Source organism: Chanos chanos, chromosome 5 (assembly GCF_902362185.1).
Source record: "Chanos chanos chromosome 5, fChaCha1.1, whole genome shotgun sequence".
Classification (NCBI taxonomy): Eukaryota; Metazoa; Chordata; class Actinopteri; order Gonorynchiformes; family Chanidae; genus Chanos; species Chanos chanos.
In genome coordinates, this window is record NC_044499.1 from 47352674 (window position 1) to 47373314 (window position 20641).

The 20641-nt window shown below is 42.3% G+C and overlaps 1 protein-coding gene across 6 annotated transcripts in view; it reads left to right on the forward strand.

The window, feature by feature from the left end:
• Positions 1-3666: 3666 nt before the first annotated feature.
• Positions 3667-20641, forward strand: part of tcf7l2 (transcription factor 7 like 2) — a 92290-nt gene continuing 75315 nt past the window's right edge. For all 6 annotated transcript variants that reach the window (XM_030773193.1, XM_030773195.1, XM_030773194.1 and 3 more), the window contains exons 1-3: positions 3667-3940; positions 4092-4158; positions 4316-4440. In XM_030773193.1, the coding sequence (XP_030629053.1) occupies positions 3752-3940; positions 4092-4158; positions 4316-4440 (381 nt within the window). In that variant the 5' untranslated portion in view covers positions 3667-3751. The remainder of the gene's footprint in view (positions 3941-4091; positions 4159-4315; positions 4441-20641) is intronic.

Below are 20641 nucleotides of genomic sequence, written 5' to 3' on the forward strand. Positions count from 1 at the left end.
TCAGGTGTTTATGTGTTCCTGTTTTTCCGGCCTTGACCCTGATTAATGGTCGTCACATACGCATCTGAAAAAGCCTTTTCTGTTTGTTTTGGAAAAACGTGTCAGTTGTTTTAGCAATCCTCATACATTTCCCACGATACACTATTTCTAAACCTGATGGGAGGGAGGCATAGAGTTGGCCGCAGCTAATGTCTAGAGAGGAGCAGATACACTCCAAACAAAACCACAATGTTTCAATTTAACAGTGAGTCAGTCGCTTTTTCGCTAAAACAGCCCTCACCAAGTATGGAGACTTTAGCCGTATCATCAGCGTGGTATTTGAAGTACCCTCATTGTGAAGCCATTTTAAGGAATGTCATTAAATGGTTACCATAAGCTCCCATAAATGTAACAGTCTGATCCTGACTGCGACTATTTTTGGATGAAGAGATAATGTGAAAACATGAAAATGAATAACGTAAACTCTTGTTAACATTTGTGCCGTTAAAAAAATACATTCTCAGGGAAACATACTCTTACAGGAAGCAAAGTTCTGTATGTATGTCACGGGATTTAATGCATTCATGAAACAATAATGTGGTGGTCTTAAACTTGTAATAAAAAAATTAGTTTGATTTTTGTTTGTGCTATTTACTTCTTCAGTATTTGTAACCCTGATTTGCATATTTGGATAAAGCTAAAGTCATTTGGTCATTACTGTCCTTTTTGCACAGACACTAGGGTAGGAGACATTATAATCATTATAATTGCGGTTAACCAAATCATTGTTATGAGATAATATTCATCCAAAGTGTTATGGAAAAAATGCTAAAATGGTTAGCAGAGCTTCCTTCACAATGAGGGAAATTTGCAATTGACTACATTTGTAAAGGTTAAATGCCAAGTTCCACTTGTTAAAAAACCCAGAAAACTTTAATATTGTTTTATTCATGTAGCTTCGAGGGGATTTGGCCTAAATCACACTGCAGTTACTATTAAACAAGCCTTTAAAAAGGCACATATTGTTACTATGAAAACAACCGAGAAGACCATTAACAGACCTCATAATATGCTAATTAAGAACAGAGCCATTTCTACCAGCATGGGGACACTCAGGCATTGTGGGTAATTAACTATTTACACACACACATTTGACTTGTCCGCTACTACCTAATGACACGCGGACTGTGACCATCACAGCGGGTTTCAACTCAGCGCTTTGCAATACAAAGTAACCTCGCAGGACAATCTCTCTAATGACGCACAGGCTCCTGTAAATCAAAGTCATTTTTGATGTTTCCAGTTCTATTACCTGAGGAGGGATCCCAGATTATAATCTTGATTCGAACGGTTCACCGCCGATATGACAATAAATAAATAAATAAACAAACAAACAAATAAATAAATAAGAGAAATTGAATTGTACTTCAGCTCATAAGATGGTCCTAAGTCTGGATTCAGCAGGGGACCGAGAAATGATAGGTTCAATACCACAAGGCTGATAAAACGCACCCCAATCTGAGTGAACTCTCAGTAACCTGCTGAGGCAATCCAGGGAGATGCTGGCTGGGAGCTCAACTGCTTTGGTCTGGTATCTGCAGGCTCCAGATTTTGTAAAGTAAAGAGCAACGGAGCATCTTTTCTGTGGCTGACTGCACATGCTCAAATCTGTCTCAGTGTTATCTGTATTTTGTGAATATAACCTCAAGATTAAAACAGGCAGACAAACAAAACATACAAACAAATTAAAAAAAAAATACAACAAAAAAGTCAATCTGTTTTATTGGTGTGTAAAGAATAAACTCTTTATTTAAGGCAAATTTATACTGACTTACTCAACACATTTACTCAGTATCTTAATAACTACAATTTAAATGCATATCATTTTTAAGAGTAGTGTATCAAAACCAAAATATACCTATTTCTATTGGTGTGTGAAGACAATTACAACATGACGCCACTGCAGAGCAGTGATTGTGCGCAATTAATTAGGCAGTTGTTAAGGGTAATGCATATGTTGTGACTACATACCAGTGACGGCTGAGCGAGACGCTGTCACCATGTAATTGCCCCATTGCACAATGCAAAGAATAGCAATGAAACAGAAATGGAACCTATTCTAATGCAAACCAAATCCAGGCGGGACAGATTTTTTTATGCACACTGACGTCCGCGTGACCTTGATTGTTCTGCGCACTTGATTTGACTATCTGGCGCGAACCAAATGAAAATTTGAAATAGAGGTTGTGTGTGTATAGTGCTTGACAAGGCTAGAACAAACATCAAACCCTTAAAACCCTCCTAAACCTATCGGTAAAGCAGGCATCTCTCTCGTGGTAATTCACCACGAAGTCACAAGGGACACTCATTATAATTGAAATAAATTAAGACAAAAATGTCACGTAAATTAATATTGATAGTGAAATTATAATGAATTCGTGACGCTATGTAGTGTCATGTTATTTTAACTGCACATTTATTTTCACAAAAATCAAACAAACAATATCCCTTACACGAAATGAACTTTAAGTAGACCACACTGTGATGTAAACGAGCTCGCTGAAAAGTTTGTTTTTGCATTTTTCAGTGTGCTTTAGAAATCTGTCTAACTGACAGAGGAATTCTACTCAACCCAAGCACTCTGTTCTTTTATTCATAATGAATACAGGTTGGCCTGAGAGTCGACCGGCCTCATTAGCCCATCCGCGTGTAGCACTGCACAGAGACCAAGATCATGCGCTTATTTGGCGTTTTCCTACCTCAGGTGGTAGTTGTAATTTAGGTGTCAACATATGAATGTGTGGCTATAATTACCATTCTACATTTTTTTTAGGATGACACATTTTAAAATAAACTGCAATAAATGTCTCTCATTAAAATACTATGAATTATGTAACTCGTATTATTTTATAAAAATAACAAGTACGCTAATGAAATTTAGTTAAGCAGTGCTGTGAAAAATATGAATAAAAACAAAGATATATATACATGTATATATTTTAACTGTGCCATGACCAGTTCTCAGCATTAAATAAAACCCAGAAATATAGCGATCCAGGGTATCAGTTGGTTTATTTTTATTTTCACATGGGTTAATTTTTCTGCCTGTATGTATTACCCTGGGTCACAGAACTTGGCAATTTCAGCATAGCGGCGAATATCTAAAAACGAGGAAGCGAATTTAATTCAGTTGTGGCAGGACCGCCCAGATATGTATATTCCACATTTTGCAAGACGCTCGGCGGCTATCTTCCGCCTATTTCACTATTCCAGCACAAAAGCAAACAGGGGCGAGTCGCTTAACTGTCCTGCTCCCCACCAAAGCTGTCTTTTCCTTTCCCGCTTTTCAAACTGCACACTCGTCTGCCGGGTTCCTCGAGCCTTTTTTTCCCCTCCAATACTTTCCTGCCCCTCTCTATTTATGAAAACGTCACTTCAAGTCCCTCCCTGTTTGAATCTCATTACTTTCTTGTGTGTTTCTCCCTGTCAATAATCCCGAATCCAGACTCTCTCTATTTCCATCCCTCTCTATCTGTCAATCAGCGCCGCCTTTGAACTGAAACCACTCCGACCAACTTCAACTCACTCAATCCGAGCGGCTCAGCTCCATCTCCGGCTTCTTTTTCTGCCAAGATTCCCCTCTTTTTAGTTTGTACTAACCGCCAGTCCTTGGAAAACGCCAGTACAGACCCTAAACTTAAACTCGGATTCAGGATCACAAAGATCAAGGGTTTAAAACTTTGTGTTTTGCCCCCCAAAATTGCTCGGGAAAATGCCGCAGCTCAACGGCGGTGGAGGGGACGATTTGGGTGCGAACGATGAAATGATTTCGTTCAAAGACGAAGGGGAGCAGGAAGAAAAAATTTCGGAGAACTCCTCTGCAGAAAGGGATTTAGCAGATGTCAAATCTTCTCTTGTAAACGAATCAGAAACAAATCAAAACAGCTCATCGGATTCTGAGGTAAGTGACAAATATTGCAAATCGATTGTGCATTAGTTCACTTGCGTTTTCTCTTTTGTGCGCGAAATGTGCTTTGAAACCACGTAAGTAAAAGTAATCCTTTCCCATTGTGTTTCTCTAATGCAATCCCTTCGTTTCGTTGCATTTCAAGGCGGAAAGACGGCCTCCGCCTAGGTCTGAAACTTTCAGAGACAAAACAAGAGAAAGTTTAGAGGAGGGTGAGTTTCTCCTTTTTTCTTAATGGTCTTGTCTTTTGGCTTTTACGTACGAATGCAATGTTAAGCTTGTCGTTGCGTTTTCTCCTTTTTTATAACAAAGCACCAAAAGTTTTCAAAGCACTTTTAAAAGTTTTCTTCTTTTCCCCCGCCATGTTAGCTGCGAAAAGGCAAGATGGAGGTCTGTTCAAGAGCCCACCGTACCCGGGCTATCCATTTATAATGATCCCTGATCTTACAAGCCCGTACCTTCCGAATGGATCCCTTTCTCCAACTGCCCGTACAGTAAGTGTGTTTATCGACACGTTTATGCACACATTAGTAAACATGCACGTAAAAGTAGAACTTTGTGACCAAGGATTGCTGTCCGGCTAGGTGAGTTAGCTCCCTAATAAATATAGAAGTAAAGTTTCGCAACTTCTCTCGCAGTCTGCCTACTGTACAATGGCACGCCGTTTTCACTTAACAGTGTGTGAGCTTGCGTGTGTATTGCACGTACAGTAAGTAGCGCAGTTTCTGCATTGAGAAAGCATTGCTGCCATTTGAACCTACGAAAATGACAAATTGTACCCGCGAGTTTCATTTGCGTTCAAATCAAGCTTATGTTTTGCAGTACAGTTGTCTTTTTTATTAACTGTGGTCCTTTATGAAGGGATGCATCTATAGCAATATTTTATTAGTAGTAAGTTGATTATTTGAGGGCACGGCAAATTATTATTATTTTGTTATTATTATTATAATAAAAAATTACGCTTAGAAAGACAAGGCTTCTTCCCGTAATATTTTTAATCACTCGGTATGACGTATTGAAATGAAACCCCCGCATTTTTTAACCCCTAACAATATCGTCGACCCGCGTCTCTAAATATAACGTAATAGCTCTGTAATAAATACAAAGGTCAGCGTGCCAGAAACGGAGACACACCATTAATCCCCCAAAACACGTGTAAATTGACAAGCGAAGTAAAATGTTAACGTTAATTTGTAGGTTTCATTCATACATCTGCGACTGTCAGATTTTTTTTGCATAGACTTATGTTCAGCATCCCACACGTGAGTTAGGAAGTGAAATATTTAACACGTGCATAATTGGCCATTTAAACATTTAAAGAGTATAAATATTTACATAAGTGCATTATTATTCCAAAGAAATGTAAACATTTCATCAAATATTTATATTTTCATGAACCTGATTTTCTACTGAATACACACAAATTTACCTTTTTTTTAAAAAGAAAAAATGAAGACTGGTTTATTATAATGATAAGTATTTTTAAGCTTCTAAATGCATGTAATTTGTGTGTAGAAATCCAATTTTGATATTATTATGCATATTAACAAATCCTCCCAGTCCAATCCTATTGGGGATTAGGCATGCTTTAGCGCCGTAATTTCCTCAACACACAGTGGATACATTTATGAATTATTTTAATCTAAAAATCATCGCAGTAAATCCTGCCATCTTGTATGACAAGACTGAAACAAAGATTAGGAAGTAAGATATACGATATTACCATTAACATTTCCCATTTGTTGACTTATTGTAGTTTAAAAAATATCTCAATTGCAATTCTAAATATGTATTTTTTCCCCCCAAAATTGAAGTAACACACAGGAAAAATGTATAAAATGTAGAATGAAAATTTGTGCAATTAGACTACAGCTATCTGACGTCTACAGTGTAGGGTTCTGCTCGGAGCAGGTGTATGGGAGGTGGATGAGAGCGGCCCTGCACTTCTGTGATGTGAAAAGGCTTAATGCTGTTTGAATCAGTGAAGAACAGTGTCGTATGTTTTAGCATCCTCTGATTGAGTTTCTCTTGTTGCGTTCTCTTATGCTTTACTGGAGATTTGCGTATTGAAGAAAGAAAAAAAAAAAATATGTATGTAATTTCTTGTGCGATGATTTCCACGATTTGCCGCTCTCTTCTCAATGTGATACACAAAGCTCTCTTTTTGAGTTTGATCCTCATTCACGTGCAGTGTCTTACTTTCTGTTTCACACACACGCACACGCACGCACGCACACACACACACACACACACACATTCTATCCCTTCCCTCTCTCTCTCTCTCTCTCTCACACACTCACACACACACACACACACACACACTCTCTCTCTCACACACACACAGATACAACAGAATATAAAAGACACCTTTTTCTTTGTACATATATATATGTGTGTGTGTATGTTTTGTGAGGGGTGCAGGCTGATATGTGAGAGACAGAAGGCTTTTTGCTGCTGTTTGATAGGGATGTTCAGATCTGGCCATTAGACATAGCGGAGGATACTGCCCATGAGTGGGGCATCCTCTCTGACAGCTTACTCTGCTCACAGCAAGATCACTCAGGGACGTGGTTGCCCTACCGTTTCGAAATCTTCACATTAAAATCATAATAAAAACAACAACAAAAAAAAACACCTGACGTGATATTAGTAGTCATATTATTCAGTCTGTCTGTAACATATTGTCCTTTTTGAAATTTTTATGCTACCTGCCTACACAAATTTGCCTGAGTGAGACATAGCTTATGGGAGGTGAATGAACTTAGAGTCATTGTTAGATGACTGGAGTCTATTTCTGGAAGTAGTGAGTAAAAACCTGGACTCTTCTGTTTTAGTCTTTAACGCGATGCTGCATCAGTCCTCGCCTCTTTTCTCCCGGCGAGGTCCGTTGACCGTGCTCTCTACCTGGGCGTCCTGCTCGCGTAGCTTTGAACATGAAAGGTGCTGTATTCATAAATGGGTTGCTTAAGTCGGCTTATCAATAATTTGCTGTAAACATTGATTAGCTGTCTCTCTCTCCTCTTTCTCTCTCTTTCTCTCTCTCTCTCTCTCTCTCTCTCTCTCTGTCTCTCTCCCTTTTTTGAAAGCAAAACGGAAAAGTGGGTTATACTGATGTCATTAGTAATGTTTATTATTCTGTTAAGCAGCGAACATTGGTTTGTAATATGTGTTTCTTCTGCCACCTTATACTCAATGTGTCTCTGCCTACTTGATACTAATAATAGGTCACTGGAGTAAAAGGTTGATTTATTTTTGAATTTGTGGTTATAAGCCTGTTTGATTTGGACGTTCTCTGCTCTGTTATTTTGTCGTTAAGTTTAATGTTAAAAAACTGAGAGGGAAGGGGTTTTCAGTGGAGGACTGGGATATGAAGATTAATTTTAGGAAACGATCCAGACCTTTTTCTTTATCTGGCCTGTGTCAGCTAGTTTTTCCAGGCTTCCTCCTGCAATAGTGATGAAATATCTGTGTCTGTCTCCGTGTCAGTGTGTGTGTGTGTGTGTGTGTGTGTGTGTATGTTAGTATATGTGGGAGCTATGATTTGTCTAACCTCTGAGGGCCATTACAACACTAAGTTTATTTTTCGAACAATCTTAAATGTTAAAAAAAAAAAAAAAATGAAAGAAAGAAAAAGAAAGGCTTTGTGATTTGGTATCATCTGGTAATCTGACATAAAGTTATTCTTGTAGTCTGTGTCTTTGCCCCTTATCCTCCAGTTTCTTTTCCTCCTGAACCCCCCCCCCTCCTCCCCCCTTCTTTCCCATGTCATTACAAACCACACACAATGGCCAGCCATCCCTCTCAGCAGGAGCGGGATGAGTGTGTGGATGGCGTGTGTGTGTGTGTGTGTGTGTGTGCGTGTGTGTGTTTGGTGTTTGTGTGCATGGTGGGTTTGCGGAGCAGTGGTTCCGCTTGACAAGGCTCTCGGGTTAACCGGGCCGCTGCAGACTGACATGGTACCTCAACAGGTCCATGGAGGGGCTTTGGAGCTGGGTAGCAGCAGGGTTCTGGTAGGGGAGCTTCAGGCCCGTAAAGCCTGTGACTTTATTTACTACTTCTAGTCTTTCTCAATGCTCAGATATTTGACGCCATCCCTGGCCCCATAATTCCTTAGGCCTCTAGACTTTTGGCAGGGGTTTTGGGTTTCAATATATAATTACGTGTAGTTTAAAAAAAGATAGGATGAAAAAAAATGCAACACGACTGCTTATTTCTTTTCTCTTGCTGTCTCTCTCTCTCTCTCTCTCTCTCTCCCTTTTTTTTTTTTTTTGAAAAAAGCATGTTCCCAAAAAACCATTGCAATTCCACAACAGCCGAGGCATGCTGCTTTGTGTCGTTAAAACAAAAGCTGTTTTTTTTTTTCTTCTTCTTCTTCTCTCTCTCTCTCTCTCTCTCTCTCTCTTTCTCTCTCTCTCTGCATCTTTTGTATTTTAGTCATATCTTTCCTTCAGTATGGCACACACACATATAGAGGACGGTATTATTTTACCATATATTTTTTTCATAAGCATAACTTACTGCTATAATATAATCTATGGTTTTCCTACTGTGTTATAATAATTCTAATATTCCCGTTTGCTGTGAAATGGCATTTTCCTCTCTGCTTTGTGTAGCTTTTGACGATATAATTTTAATGAACTCCGACATTATCTTTTTGTGGCCTTTTTTGGCTAGTCTGAGCACAACAATAGTATATCATAAGGATTAATGTGTGTTGCGGTGTGGGGTTGAATGGCTTGTCGCGTGAGGTGGGAACAGATAGCGAAATGCGGATTTAGTAGGATAGACCCATACCTTATCAAATTGGCTTTACATGTTAATGGGTTCTAATTGCTATCCACAGGGGGTTGACTGCGCTACGTGGCCGCGGTTTTGTGCAGCCCTCCACAAAATACACTCCCCGGTCTACCCAGAGGTCTGCCTTCCTTTTGTTTTGTAAATCACTTTTGTTTACAAAGAATGGCAAGACTCTCTCTCTCTCTCTCTCTCTCTGTCTCTCTCCCTCTCTCTCTCTGTCTCTCTCCTTCTCTCTCTCGCTCTCCTTCTCTCTCTGCTCCCTCTTCCTCTCTCTCCTTCTTTTTCCCCTTCTCCGTCTTGTCTGTCTTATCCTTGCGCGAGGACGACAAAATGGTCTCGATGTTGCTTAAGCTTTGGTAACGACCATAAAAAAAAAAAAAAAAAAAGCCCAGTCTGTTTTGGATTTGAGGGAGTTAAGCTGGAGAGCAAAGTTTGGCACCATTAAACTCAAACTGAAGGTCTGTGAGACATTAGTGCCACACAGCACATTCACAGCCCTTAATTAGTCCTAACTGTAATTGTTCATGCGCTGCCAATAGGAGTAATGCAAAGGAAAAGTGGAGTTGCACTAAATCGGCCCACAGTTTTTAAAACAATAAATCACTCGCATATTTGTGTCGTGATTCAGATGGAGTCTCGACCTCTCCCATCTCGACATGTGGTAAATTGTAAAGTCAATGAATCGCAGATGTAGAGAGAGAGAGAGAAAGAGAGTGAGTGTGAGAGAGGGAGAGAGAGAGAGAGAGGGAGAGAGAGAGTACAGTAAGGTTTTGTTAACGCCTGGTGAATGAATGGAAAAGATTTGTGCTGTGAATACTTATACGTTTTTTTTTGTTTGTTTGTTTGTTTGTTTGGTTTCTTTCTTTCTTTTGTTTTTTTTTGTTTGCAGGAGCTAATTGTCTTACGTTGATGATGTTGGCAGACGTGACTGTGCCAGACTGTGTGAAAATTACTTTTGGTTATTACATTGCATTCTTTTGTCTATCTTTAAAAGGTCACATTGGGGTTTTAAAACTACCTTTAAATGAATTGTGAAATCGTGGGCAGCGGTATATCGTTTTCCTTTTAAAGAAACGAGCTTATCGCAGCTTGTCCGTAAAATTTCGTGTTGGACAAACAGTTTGAGATGGGAAAGAGAAAAAAAAAAAAGTGCAGAACACACAAGTTTTTTTTAATAATTATGTTCACAGATCATATCTACAGTTTTCCTTAAAAAGAAGTATGTCTGTTGAACATGATTTGAAGAAGTAAACTTGCACCTATCTTCACCACTGACAAATTGCTAAGCTTCTGTGCTGTTGCTAAATTCAACATTTCTCTACATGCAGCAGTGGCTAAGCAGCTGTGTTCTACTGACCCAGCCTCTCCATAGACCCCCCTGCTGCAACCCTCCCTCCCCCCACCCCCTTTCTCCATCTGCATACAGTACAGCACAAAGATTGCACTGTACATCTGGAATGCAACTTTTGTCAGCTGTGAGATATAGTCTTACTGGTGGTCCTTGGGGTGAGGGGCTCCCGCAAACATGGAAATCAAATTATTCTGTGTTTGTGTATGTATGTATGTGTGTGTGTGTGTGTGTGTGTGTGTGTGTGTATTGTCTAAGTGCATGTGTGTGTTGTATGTGATAGCTGTGTGTGGGAATTCTTCTGTGGCGTATAGATTTGCCAACGTAATGTGCCGCAAGACCTGCAGAATTTCTCTTCTTAAAATACTATCAGGTTTGTGAGCAGAAGGATGTATTCATCCCTACTGAACAGGGGAATCTATTCACACACACATGCACACACACACACACACACACGCGCACGCGCACGCGCACACACATACACACACCCACACGCACATCCACATGAATGCAGCCAAAATACTTTGTACTGGTTTCATGTTCATATAAAGTAATATTTAATGTTCTAGTTGAATATGACTTCAATTCCCTTGAAACAAACCAGAGAGAGAAAAAAATAAAATAACCAATCAGTCTTTATATGCTGATTAAGCGGGGCATGAAGCTTGATGAAAACAGACCAATGCTAGTTTGTTATCTGTCCATTTTTTTTGGCCAGCAGCAGCAGTTGTCTTTTTCCCTCTCTGTTGGCATGATATTGTTCATTTTGATGAAACTGCTGACATTGTGTAATTTAGGATAGGCACTTTTCTAAAGGAATACAAACCCCAGCTCTTAAAAAAAGAAACAAGAAAAGAAAAAAAAAAAACCCCGTAGAATTCAGAATATTTCAACACGACTTGATAATTTATGAAGAGAACACGCATTTTTTTCCTGATTGTGGTTTACCCCCCCACCCCCGTAACGAGAGGTGGATCGAGCGGAGACGCACGCGAGTTCAGTCGTTTGTCAGTTTGAGCGAACGCGGCAGCAAGAGTTTACGTGCGGGGTTTTTTTGCGAGGGACTCACCGTGGCAGGGGTTAAAGGTTAAGACAAGCGGGAAAGGCAGTAGCCGGTGTGCGTGCTGTCGTAAGGCGCGCGGAGGGAGGGCAGCCGGGTAGGAGGAGAGCTACAGAGCCACACAAAAGCTCTCTGAATAGGGTGCATAATTACTGTTAGTGGCAGGGCAGTGAGAACAGCGACAGTTCCTGGTTAGATGTCCAAACAATAGAACCCAGAGGCCCCCTCACTTATCTGCTTATTAAAAAAAAAAAAAAAAAATGCAGGGCCCGGAAAAAAAAGATTTGGGGGTGGGGGGGGGGGGGGGGGGGGGGGGGGCGACAAGTTTATAGCTGTGCTTGATGGACAAGCCATGTGTGTGGCTTTTTCTTTTTTAATGATCTCAGCCCATTGCACCCCACCCCCCACCCCCCACCCCCACCCCCTTGTTATTGGCTCCTCCTGATTCCCGCTTCGTCATCAAAATGTCTGCTGGAGAAAAAAAAAAAAAAGAAAGAAAAAAGAAAAGTCGAGCGGTGAAGCTGGGCTGGAGTGACGCTGGAGGAATTTGGTTGCTCTCGGCTTTTGTTTGGATTGGAACATGCTTGGGCTGGGCCAAAGTGCAAGCACAGTGACATGGTTTTGCACCGGGGCAAGGAGTTGCCCTTCACAACAATTTTTATGGCTAATGAGAGAGGAGCTTAAGTTTCCAGAGAGACAGAGTATGTTTGGTGTGTGTGTGTGTGTGTGTGTCTGTGCGTGCGTGTGTGCACTTCATCCTACTACACTATCAGACTTATTAAAGATAATGATATACAGTGTGACTGTTGAGAAGGGTACCTGTAGTAAACTTAGGTACACCCTCTTTCTACGTATTTGTAAGAAGGTTCTAGAAAATTCTGCTGCTTAAAGCTTTACAAATAACATTCATTGTTTACAAGGTAACCATGAGAGTTGCCATTTTTCGTGTTATCTCTCCCCATAGGATCCGAATGAAACCCGTCATGGTCTAGTGTTAACATGAACGGAGTATGAAGTTACATATATTTGCGTGTATGTTTCTGATGTGGTAATATTAATACGTGATGTTTGACCAAACTGTCCTGTTTTTGTAGGTTGATAGTTTTTAATATCCAGAACAGTTTGTAGAAATCGTTCTCTTTGATAAAGGAAGTTAATTTGGTGCTACAAAGATGAGTCTACCTTCTGAATTCTGACTGCCAATTCACAATTCGGCAGTACAACCTAGTAAACAGCAAAATCCTGTTTACTCGGATAATCTGGGTTAATTCCTGGATGCTGAGGAACGTTTTGTGCGTGTAAAACACATAATTGGGAAAGTAAGTGGTGATAAAACTCCATGTATTTAAGTCCATGTATTTTTAATCTTCTAATTAAACTTTTAATTGCCAGAGGATAAGCTCTGAGCAGATCCCTGTGTGTAAGTATGAGTGTGTAAAGAGTGTGTGTGTGTGTGTGTGTGTGTGTGTGAGATAGAGAGAGAGACTGAGAGTATATACATTTGCTCGTGTGTGTGTGTGTGTGTGTGTGAGTGTGTGTGTGTGTGTTTGCACTAATGAACAGATTATCTGCTTGTTTCTAGTCAAGGTGCTGCATTCAGTGCTAAACAAAAGGGGAAGGAGACTTTTTCTTTTTTTTTTCCAGTCTTGCCATATTAGAGAGAAAAAAATGAATCTACTCATCTGAAGTTTCTATCTGGATTTGGAGGGAAATTGTTGTGTAGTTGGAAATGGCAGAGGGAAGCCTTTGACTTGTACACTATGAATTTCACTACATCATCAGTCAGGAGTGTTGCACTAAACCTCATACCAAAGTCCCAAGAACATCGTGGATGCTTTTTAATGCTTTTGGTCATTACCATTAAGAGTTTGTACACACAGTAATTAACTTGCCGTTTCCTGGCGCCAACACAGATAACATTATGTGTGAAAGATGTTTTGTATGTCACATGGTCAATTGCTACTGTGGCCTGGTTTTCAGATGTTTGTGTTTGTATGTGTGAAATTAAAACTTAACAACCAAAGACTCACATTGATAAAGATCTGTGGTATTTGCTCAGAAATCGTTTGTGTGTGTGTGTGCGTGTGCGTGTGCGTGTGTGCATGTGCGCATATGTCTGTATGCATGTTTGTGTTGGAGACTGTGGTTTCATATGTTAAATCCTCCTCAAAGTGAACAAACCTAAACCATCTCATGAGAGGATGGCGCAAACTTTGCACTTGGCCCATTTAAAAAAAAAAAAAAAACAGTTCAGGTTGACCTTCAGCCCCGAGTAAAATTTGTGAGCTGCCTTTCGGCTCTGGGAGATTGAACGGAGAGTATCTGTGTCCACTTTGGGCCAGGGTCCAGAGAATTTTCATTAGTGTTATCCAGAGGGCCTTGATGAAGAGGCAGATTGCAATGTCTCTTCCTCCTCTGTCAACTGAGACGTGTAATCCCCATTACCTTTAACGTATCACTGATACAGTGACCAGTCGCAGGTGATAATAAATAGTAATCTGTTTCTGTAGGCTATCTCTGACGGAGTTAGAAGATGCAGCGATGAGCTGTAAGTGATTTATAGGGAAAGAAGGCCTAATCCGAGCTTGAGGCTATTTGGTTTGGATCACTGTCAGGTTTTTTTCTTTTTTTTTTTCCCCCTCTTTTTTTTTTTTTTTTTTTGGCGAAGACTGACGTTCAGAGCTAGTCACGTGACCCGGCTGAACCCACGGCGACGTGACGTTTGTCATCGTGCCCTTTAGAACTGGGAGCTTTCTTTATCAGAGACTTTACTGCCTCTTCTATCTTTATAGGCCGTCACGCTTTGCATTTTTTTAATATCAATAAAGATAAATGGTCTGCTTTGTCATAACAGGTGGCGTCGAACGGGCAGGATTTCAGCACGGAAAAAAACGTCTGGAGTTTTAACCGTTTCGGCTCTTCGTAAAGCTGTTACTTGGAAGTATCTAGAGAATAGGGACGTCTTGGCATTGCCGAGCAGACGGCGAGGATGTTTTCTGTTCGGTTTCGTGCGGCGAGAGTTTTCTTGTCCCAGAGTCAGTGTGTTCTGGCCCAGGCCAACACTGGTAAGCCCTGGGGAGAGCAGATGTTTGGTAGGGTGGAGTGGTAGGGAAGCCAGCGCAGGAATTCAGCGCTGTTTAAACAGTGGGTTGTCTCAGTGCCGGCCTGAAGGGCCTCGGTTAAGGAAGTCCCACAGTGTTTACATAGCCCAATTGTCCTGTGGGCCCCTGAGCTTCTAATTCACTGCTGTTCAAACACTCACGAGTGTAGAGATGACCCCAATAGCAGCCTTAATGCCAAGTGCCGTGTTTTCTGACAGCTTCTTATGTGTGTCGACGTCTGTGTGTGTGTGTCTGTGTTTGTGTGTGTGTGTGTGTGTGTGTGTGTGTATTCGTGTATGTGCCTGCTGTAGAGTCAGTCTCCACACTTGCAGGCTCCATTTACTTCTTGTACCGTTATTTTGCGCAAGCTTAGCAGGCTAAATGATTGATATCGAAGAAGAGCAAAGCTCAATTCATCTCTGTAAGCAGAGGGGGGCGGGGGCGGGGGGGTTGGATGGAGAGATCAGGAAAAAGAAGGAAAAGAAGGTTAGAGAGAGAGAGAAAAGGTCTCTTTGCCTCCCTACCTATTGGGTGAAGCCAGACATTGACGTACGGGAGGGTCGTCGAACTAATTGTTGTTTGAATTACCTGTTATGATCCAATGACAAATCTCCCCCTAGTCCTGCCACCGGAGCGGAAAATGTTACTCGGATTGGCATGATGTTAGCAAGTGTGTAAACCGGGGCTTCAACAAGATGGATAAACGCAATTATTGGGCAGACCAGGAGAGGGAAAATCCATTTAAAGCCTGTAATGCTAAGCAGGGGCCGTGGTTAATTCATTTGACCAATTTGTGGGTGATGTACGAGTGTCGGGGCACATTAGTCAGGGAGTGTGTGTGTGTGTGTGTGTGTGTGTGTGCGTGCGTGTGTGTATGTGTGCGTGTATAAGGAGGGGGAGGTTGTTGTGTTGGTTGAAAATGCTGCAGAACCCTTGTCTCCGTGGGACCAGCCCCTCTCCTCTCTCTCTCCTCCCCCTGCCATTGTAGCGGACAATACAAATGGTTCCTGTACTCAGAAATGACAAAAAGATACACTGAGCGCGGGAGAGCAGGGTGCCTGCGCAAATGAGCCGACAAGAGGTTCACGATCCGCAAGGCGGAGCAGCGAACGGCGGCCGCGGCTCCATCCGCGCGCTAAGCGCCTGGAGAAGTCTTCAATCAGGTCCAGTTCACTGCCGCCCTCTTCCCCACCCCACCTGACACCAGCCTTTTTTTTTTCGTGGGGGGGGTGGGGGGGTAGGACAGACACCCTTCCTCTAGGAAAGGTACAACTATCAGTTTATTTTGTTGCTTAGGTTGGTGGAGTTTGCTGACCCAGTTTGACTCTGATACTCTGGGTGAACCCACTGTGGTTTTACAATTAAGTTACAATTATTGCACGGATGCTGCCATTTACTCCAGGCACGCAAAGCTCAGACCTCGGTCACAGGCGCTCCGCCGGACACCCGAAGTACCTCCTCTAGCAGATCCGTTCTCCTCTCATTACTCCTTCACAGCAATGTTCGCACATGCTAAAAGAGGATTGTTGGCTGAGACTTGGGTGACATTTAAAGATATTTCTTGCCTCAGGATTGAAAAAAAACTGAAGTAAAGTTTTTTTGCTGGAGATGATGAAAGTCCCTTTGTCGTTGAATCGCTGGCCGATTTCTTTCCCTCCTTTTTCTTTTTTTTTTTTTTTCTCGAGTAAACAATAGATTTTTTGTTCCCGCATTGCCGCATATCTACCTCTCTGTCTTCCACTCTGTCTCTATCTATTGATTTAGACTGGTTATATTTGCTCCACTCTGTGTGCAATTGTTGTCTCATGGGTGAAAACCACTTGACAGTTACGCAAGGCGAGCGGTATGCAAACGCGGCGGTCACAGCTCGATGAGGAAAGAGGCGTCGGTTTACAACTTTCAGCCGCAGATTGAACCACGGTTTTATGATATGTGAGAGACGGCGATAGGGTAGATGAGGTGGTATTGGAGGAGAGAGAGAGGCGGAAGAGAGAGTCGAGATTTGTGTTACCCAACACCTGTAAGAAGTTTTACACTTGAAGTGGTGAAAACGCGGAAGAGGGTCGTCACGGTCGCCGGGGAGATTTTTTATTTTGCGCGTTCCGAGGCTTCCGCGTTAGCGTCTCTGTCGGGTTTTGGTGTTGCCTGGAGATGCAGGTTCACTGCGGTCACCTGACTTTGGGGCTTTCAGGCAGTGAGGTCAGGAAATCAGAGCTGCCTTGGAGGCAGCCGGCCAGGCGGCCCTCCTCGAAGCAGCTGTGTGGCCTGCGACTTCACACACTTCGCTCTGGGGTTAGGTTGGAGTACGGCCCTGAGAGCTGGAATGCGTTCTTGCGTCGAACCGCTTGTGCAGACAAAGCTTAGTGACACAACAGCAGCATGTAAAAACACAATCATAATAACTATTAGGAATAAATTTCTCATCCCTCTGATGGCACGTTCTGCTCGGAGATTGTCTCAGCGCAGACGCGTTCCCAACTGTCCAGATTCAGAAACGGATATCTGAAATATTTTGTGTGAAGTATATTCACACGATGAACTTGCCACATTCTTCCTGGCTTGCGCTTTCTTCAGGAACTTGTCCTCAATGCCAAATACATTTCCCAGGAGCCTGTGTAGCTCCCAGGAGCTACTATTTTGACAGTTTTGTCGCTCAGAATGCTTTATGGTTGTTCAAGCACCTCCCTACCCTTCCCACGTCAGGCTCTCACATGCCCTGACGGAGAACAACTGCGAGCCAGACCCTATAGGCTGACAGAATTCCTCACCCAAGCCGGAAAGAAAAAAAAAAAATCCAGCTTGGAAGTTTTCTGTATGTCTCACGGATCATTTTACAGCAATGGACGTGCCTTCGAAAGCAACTGTTCCAGTTTGGTAGAGGCTGGCTGTCTTAGGAGGGCCAGAGGGGAGCAAATGCTTGCCAGCCAGTCGATCTTGATTCAAATGTGAGACAGTCTTAAAATAATTGAACTTGGAGGTGAAAGGGGGCAAAGCTATAGACTTAGTTATGGACGTATACCTTCTTCTTGTCTTACAAGCGAGTGAGAACAGCGTGATTTTCAACTTCAGAGTTCTGAACGTTCCAAAATTACGTCTTTACCGTGTTTTGGAAAAGAGGAAGAAAATGTAGTTTTGTAGTTTACGGTGTTTCTTGTCCTCTGCTGGTTAAGACAGATTTATGGTCCAGTGTGAAGATATTAGAGAACTTCTTTCCTCAGTGACACGGAACCTGACACCCGGACCGCGTCAGAACATGCGCCCATCATAGATATGTTAACACTAACTAACATGACAGGTGACCAACCGGATCCAACCCCATGCCAGAAAATTCAGTCCTAAATATTTTTATTAGTGTTATTATTGGTATTTGGACTCTGACTTGCTTTTGGTTTGCAACGTTTTTTGTTTTTTTGTTTTGCTTTCGTCTGTGGAAGCAGTTGTTGTGGTAGGTCACCAAAAAAAAAAAAAAACCCAAAACATAATTTATACCACTGGGTCTACACTTAATTCCTGGCTGATGGACTTAGACCCTGAAGAAACAGCCGCTAATTGTCGATGTTTTAGTTCAGTTGGCAGAAAGAAGACAGAGCGAGAGAAAGAGAAGGGGACAGAAGAAGAAAAAAGGAGGTAGATGAGTCGAGCGCTGGCAGTCAGTCTATGGTGTAAGGCTTGCCACTGTGTTTTCAGGAAAGAACGGATTCCTGGGATGGTCCCCAAAGACAAACCGCGGTGCTGAGCAAAGCCCATAAACCAGAACTCACTCCCTTTTTTCAGAGAAGAACACTTTCGTCACTTCTCCAATGGTGCTTGTTATGTGGTTTACCACGCTAGGCTGTTTGGAGAGGACCAGGTCCGACGTAGGGCTGCGTTTTTTTTTTTTTTTTTTTTTTTTTTTTTTAGGATAACAAGGCTCGGCCGATTATAGAATTTATTCGTTTAAAAAAAGAGTTTCACTTGTCTCCTAATCTCCTCGGGCTTTCTTAATCATTTCCTCAGTCGCTTTGCTTGAAGATGTGTCTGTTTTTGTTTTTTTGTTTTTTTTTCTTACTGGTCGTGCAAACGCTGCTGCTTTTGCACTGTTGTTGTTTTGTGTATGCTATAATTTAGTAAATAACTGCAATAATGATTCAGTTGGGTATGCAGTCACTGGGAGACGCCGTGTTTGCCATCTGTTTGGTGAGATTACACTATTTGTGTAATTAAAAGTGTGACCTCGTAGCTGGACTGGATGGTGGGTGGTGGGAGCCAGTGGGAGGAGAAGAGGAAGACATAGAGTTGGGGAGTGCGCTGTCTTTGGGGACAGCATGATGGGGGGTGGGGGGAGGTGGGCGTGGGGGGCAGCGGTTAGGGGAAGTGTTTTCGGTGTAGGTGCTAAAGATAGCATGTGCAGCAAAGTGGTGCAGCATCCGCAATCTCCTTTATGTGAGTGTGTGTGTGTGTGTGTGTGTGAGTGTGTGTGTGTGTGTGTGTGTGTACGCGTGTGCGTGCGTGTGTTAGTTAGTGAGCATGTGTGCGTGTTTACGTGTGTGCACGCGTGTGTGTATGTGTGTGTAAAAACTCTCAGACGGGCTTATTTAACTTCAATTCAGTCGGGCAAAGCAGACAACCAAAGTCCTAGTGATCCCTGGGTGCATCCAGCGAAACCAAGTGGGGTGGGGTGGGGGGTTGGTTAGAGAGGGAAGGGTTGGGGGGGGGCGGGGGGGGGGGGGGGCTTTCATGTGTGGTTTTGTTTTGACTCCTGAGGTTCAGTTTGCTTTGGATACTTTCCAGAGACTCCAGACCTGTTTTTATTCAAGGCTCCTTCAGAACCAAAGTGAAGGGCCCTGGTCAGGCCTGGAATTGGATTTTAGATTTGATCTTGTTGCGTGTAGTAAACAGAACATTAAAGACAAGATCACGGTTCCCTAATGAGTGTGTGTGTGTGTGTGCGTGTGTGCGTGCGTGTGTGTGTGTGTCCGTGCCCGTTCACATGTGATTTATATGCATCATCATAGAAATTGTCCATACACCGCTATAATAGATCAACATATGTGCTTGCATTCTTGTTCAGTCTGTTCTACTGTCTCTCATAGACACACACACACACACACACACACACAAACAGGATGCGGGGCTGAAAAAGACATTAGATGTGTAACCAGTGAGGGCTGGCTAGCGTTTCCCGACACTTCCGCCCTGAGGAAAAATAAAATAAAAAACACAAACAAAAATAAGCCTTTTAATTAGCATGGCTGACTATGGCGTGGCCTTAGTGTGGTTACTCGGGCATGACCGAGGTGGCACTGTCCGTGGGCATGGCGCCAGCATCCTGTGAAATTACAGGGTGCCCGGGCAAGAAATAGAGCTCAGGGCTTCCAATACCATCTCTTGCCTCCCTCTCTCTCCCTCCCTCTCTTTCCCTCTCTCTGTCTCTCTCTCTGTCTTTCCCTCCCTTATTTAGTCATTTTCTCCATACCGCTCTGAAAGTTCCATATTTTAGCATATGTAGCAACCCTTAACCTATGTTTTCAGACCTTCTTGTCTCTGTTTTTTCTTTTTCTTTCAGCTTTTTTTTCCTTTGCCTTTCCCATACTCCTTTAGACCTTCTCCTCTCACCCTCTCCTGCGCTCTCTCTCTCTCTCTCTCTCTCTCTCACTCTCTCTCTCTCTCTCTCTCTCTCTCTCTCTCTCAGTGTGCTGTCTGATTACCCTTCCAAACTGGCAATAAGTTGATTGCTTTACAGAGATGATGTAAGCCTCAGCCCAGGGGTACATCAGGTTGGATTTCTTCTGCTTTATCTTGTAAAGCCTAAATTAACAGCTGGTTTGGTTGGAGTTCTTCTGGATCTGACTCAAGGATTAGGTTTGGTTCTCATGTGAGTCAGGCTGGTTTGATTTATTGCAGGTCTATCAAAAAAGATCAATGCAGGTCCTTTTGAAAGTAAATCCTTAATCGCTCTTTGCACTTACATGTCATCATTGTGAATTTTTTTTTTTTTTTTTTACTTTCTTTCCTCTCTCTCTCCTCTCGCTCTCACTCCCTCGTTTCTCATTCTACCCCTCCCCTTTCCTGTCTGCCTCTTGTTCTCTCTACATGTGTTTTTTCTTCTCTTTCTTTCTTTCTCTCTTTCTTTCTTTCTTTCCCTCTTTTTTTTCCCAACCCATCATGGATGCAGGAGGAGTTAGTGATCCAGCGAGTCAGTGGTATTTTGCTGGAGTGCAGAATGGATTTCTTTCTCTCTCTCATTAGCTCTCCATCAGTGGATTTCAAACTGAAGGCCAGATTTAGATGCTCAAGCCCTTTTGTCAGTCGTGGTGTTTATTTTGATTTCACTCTCGACCTGTCAGTTTATGCCTCTGCCTCTGAAAACCTTCATAACACCCCTCAGTTCTTTTCCAGTGCACAATAGA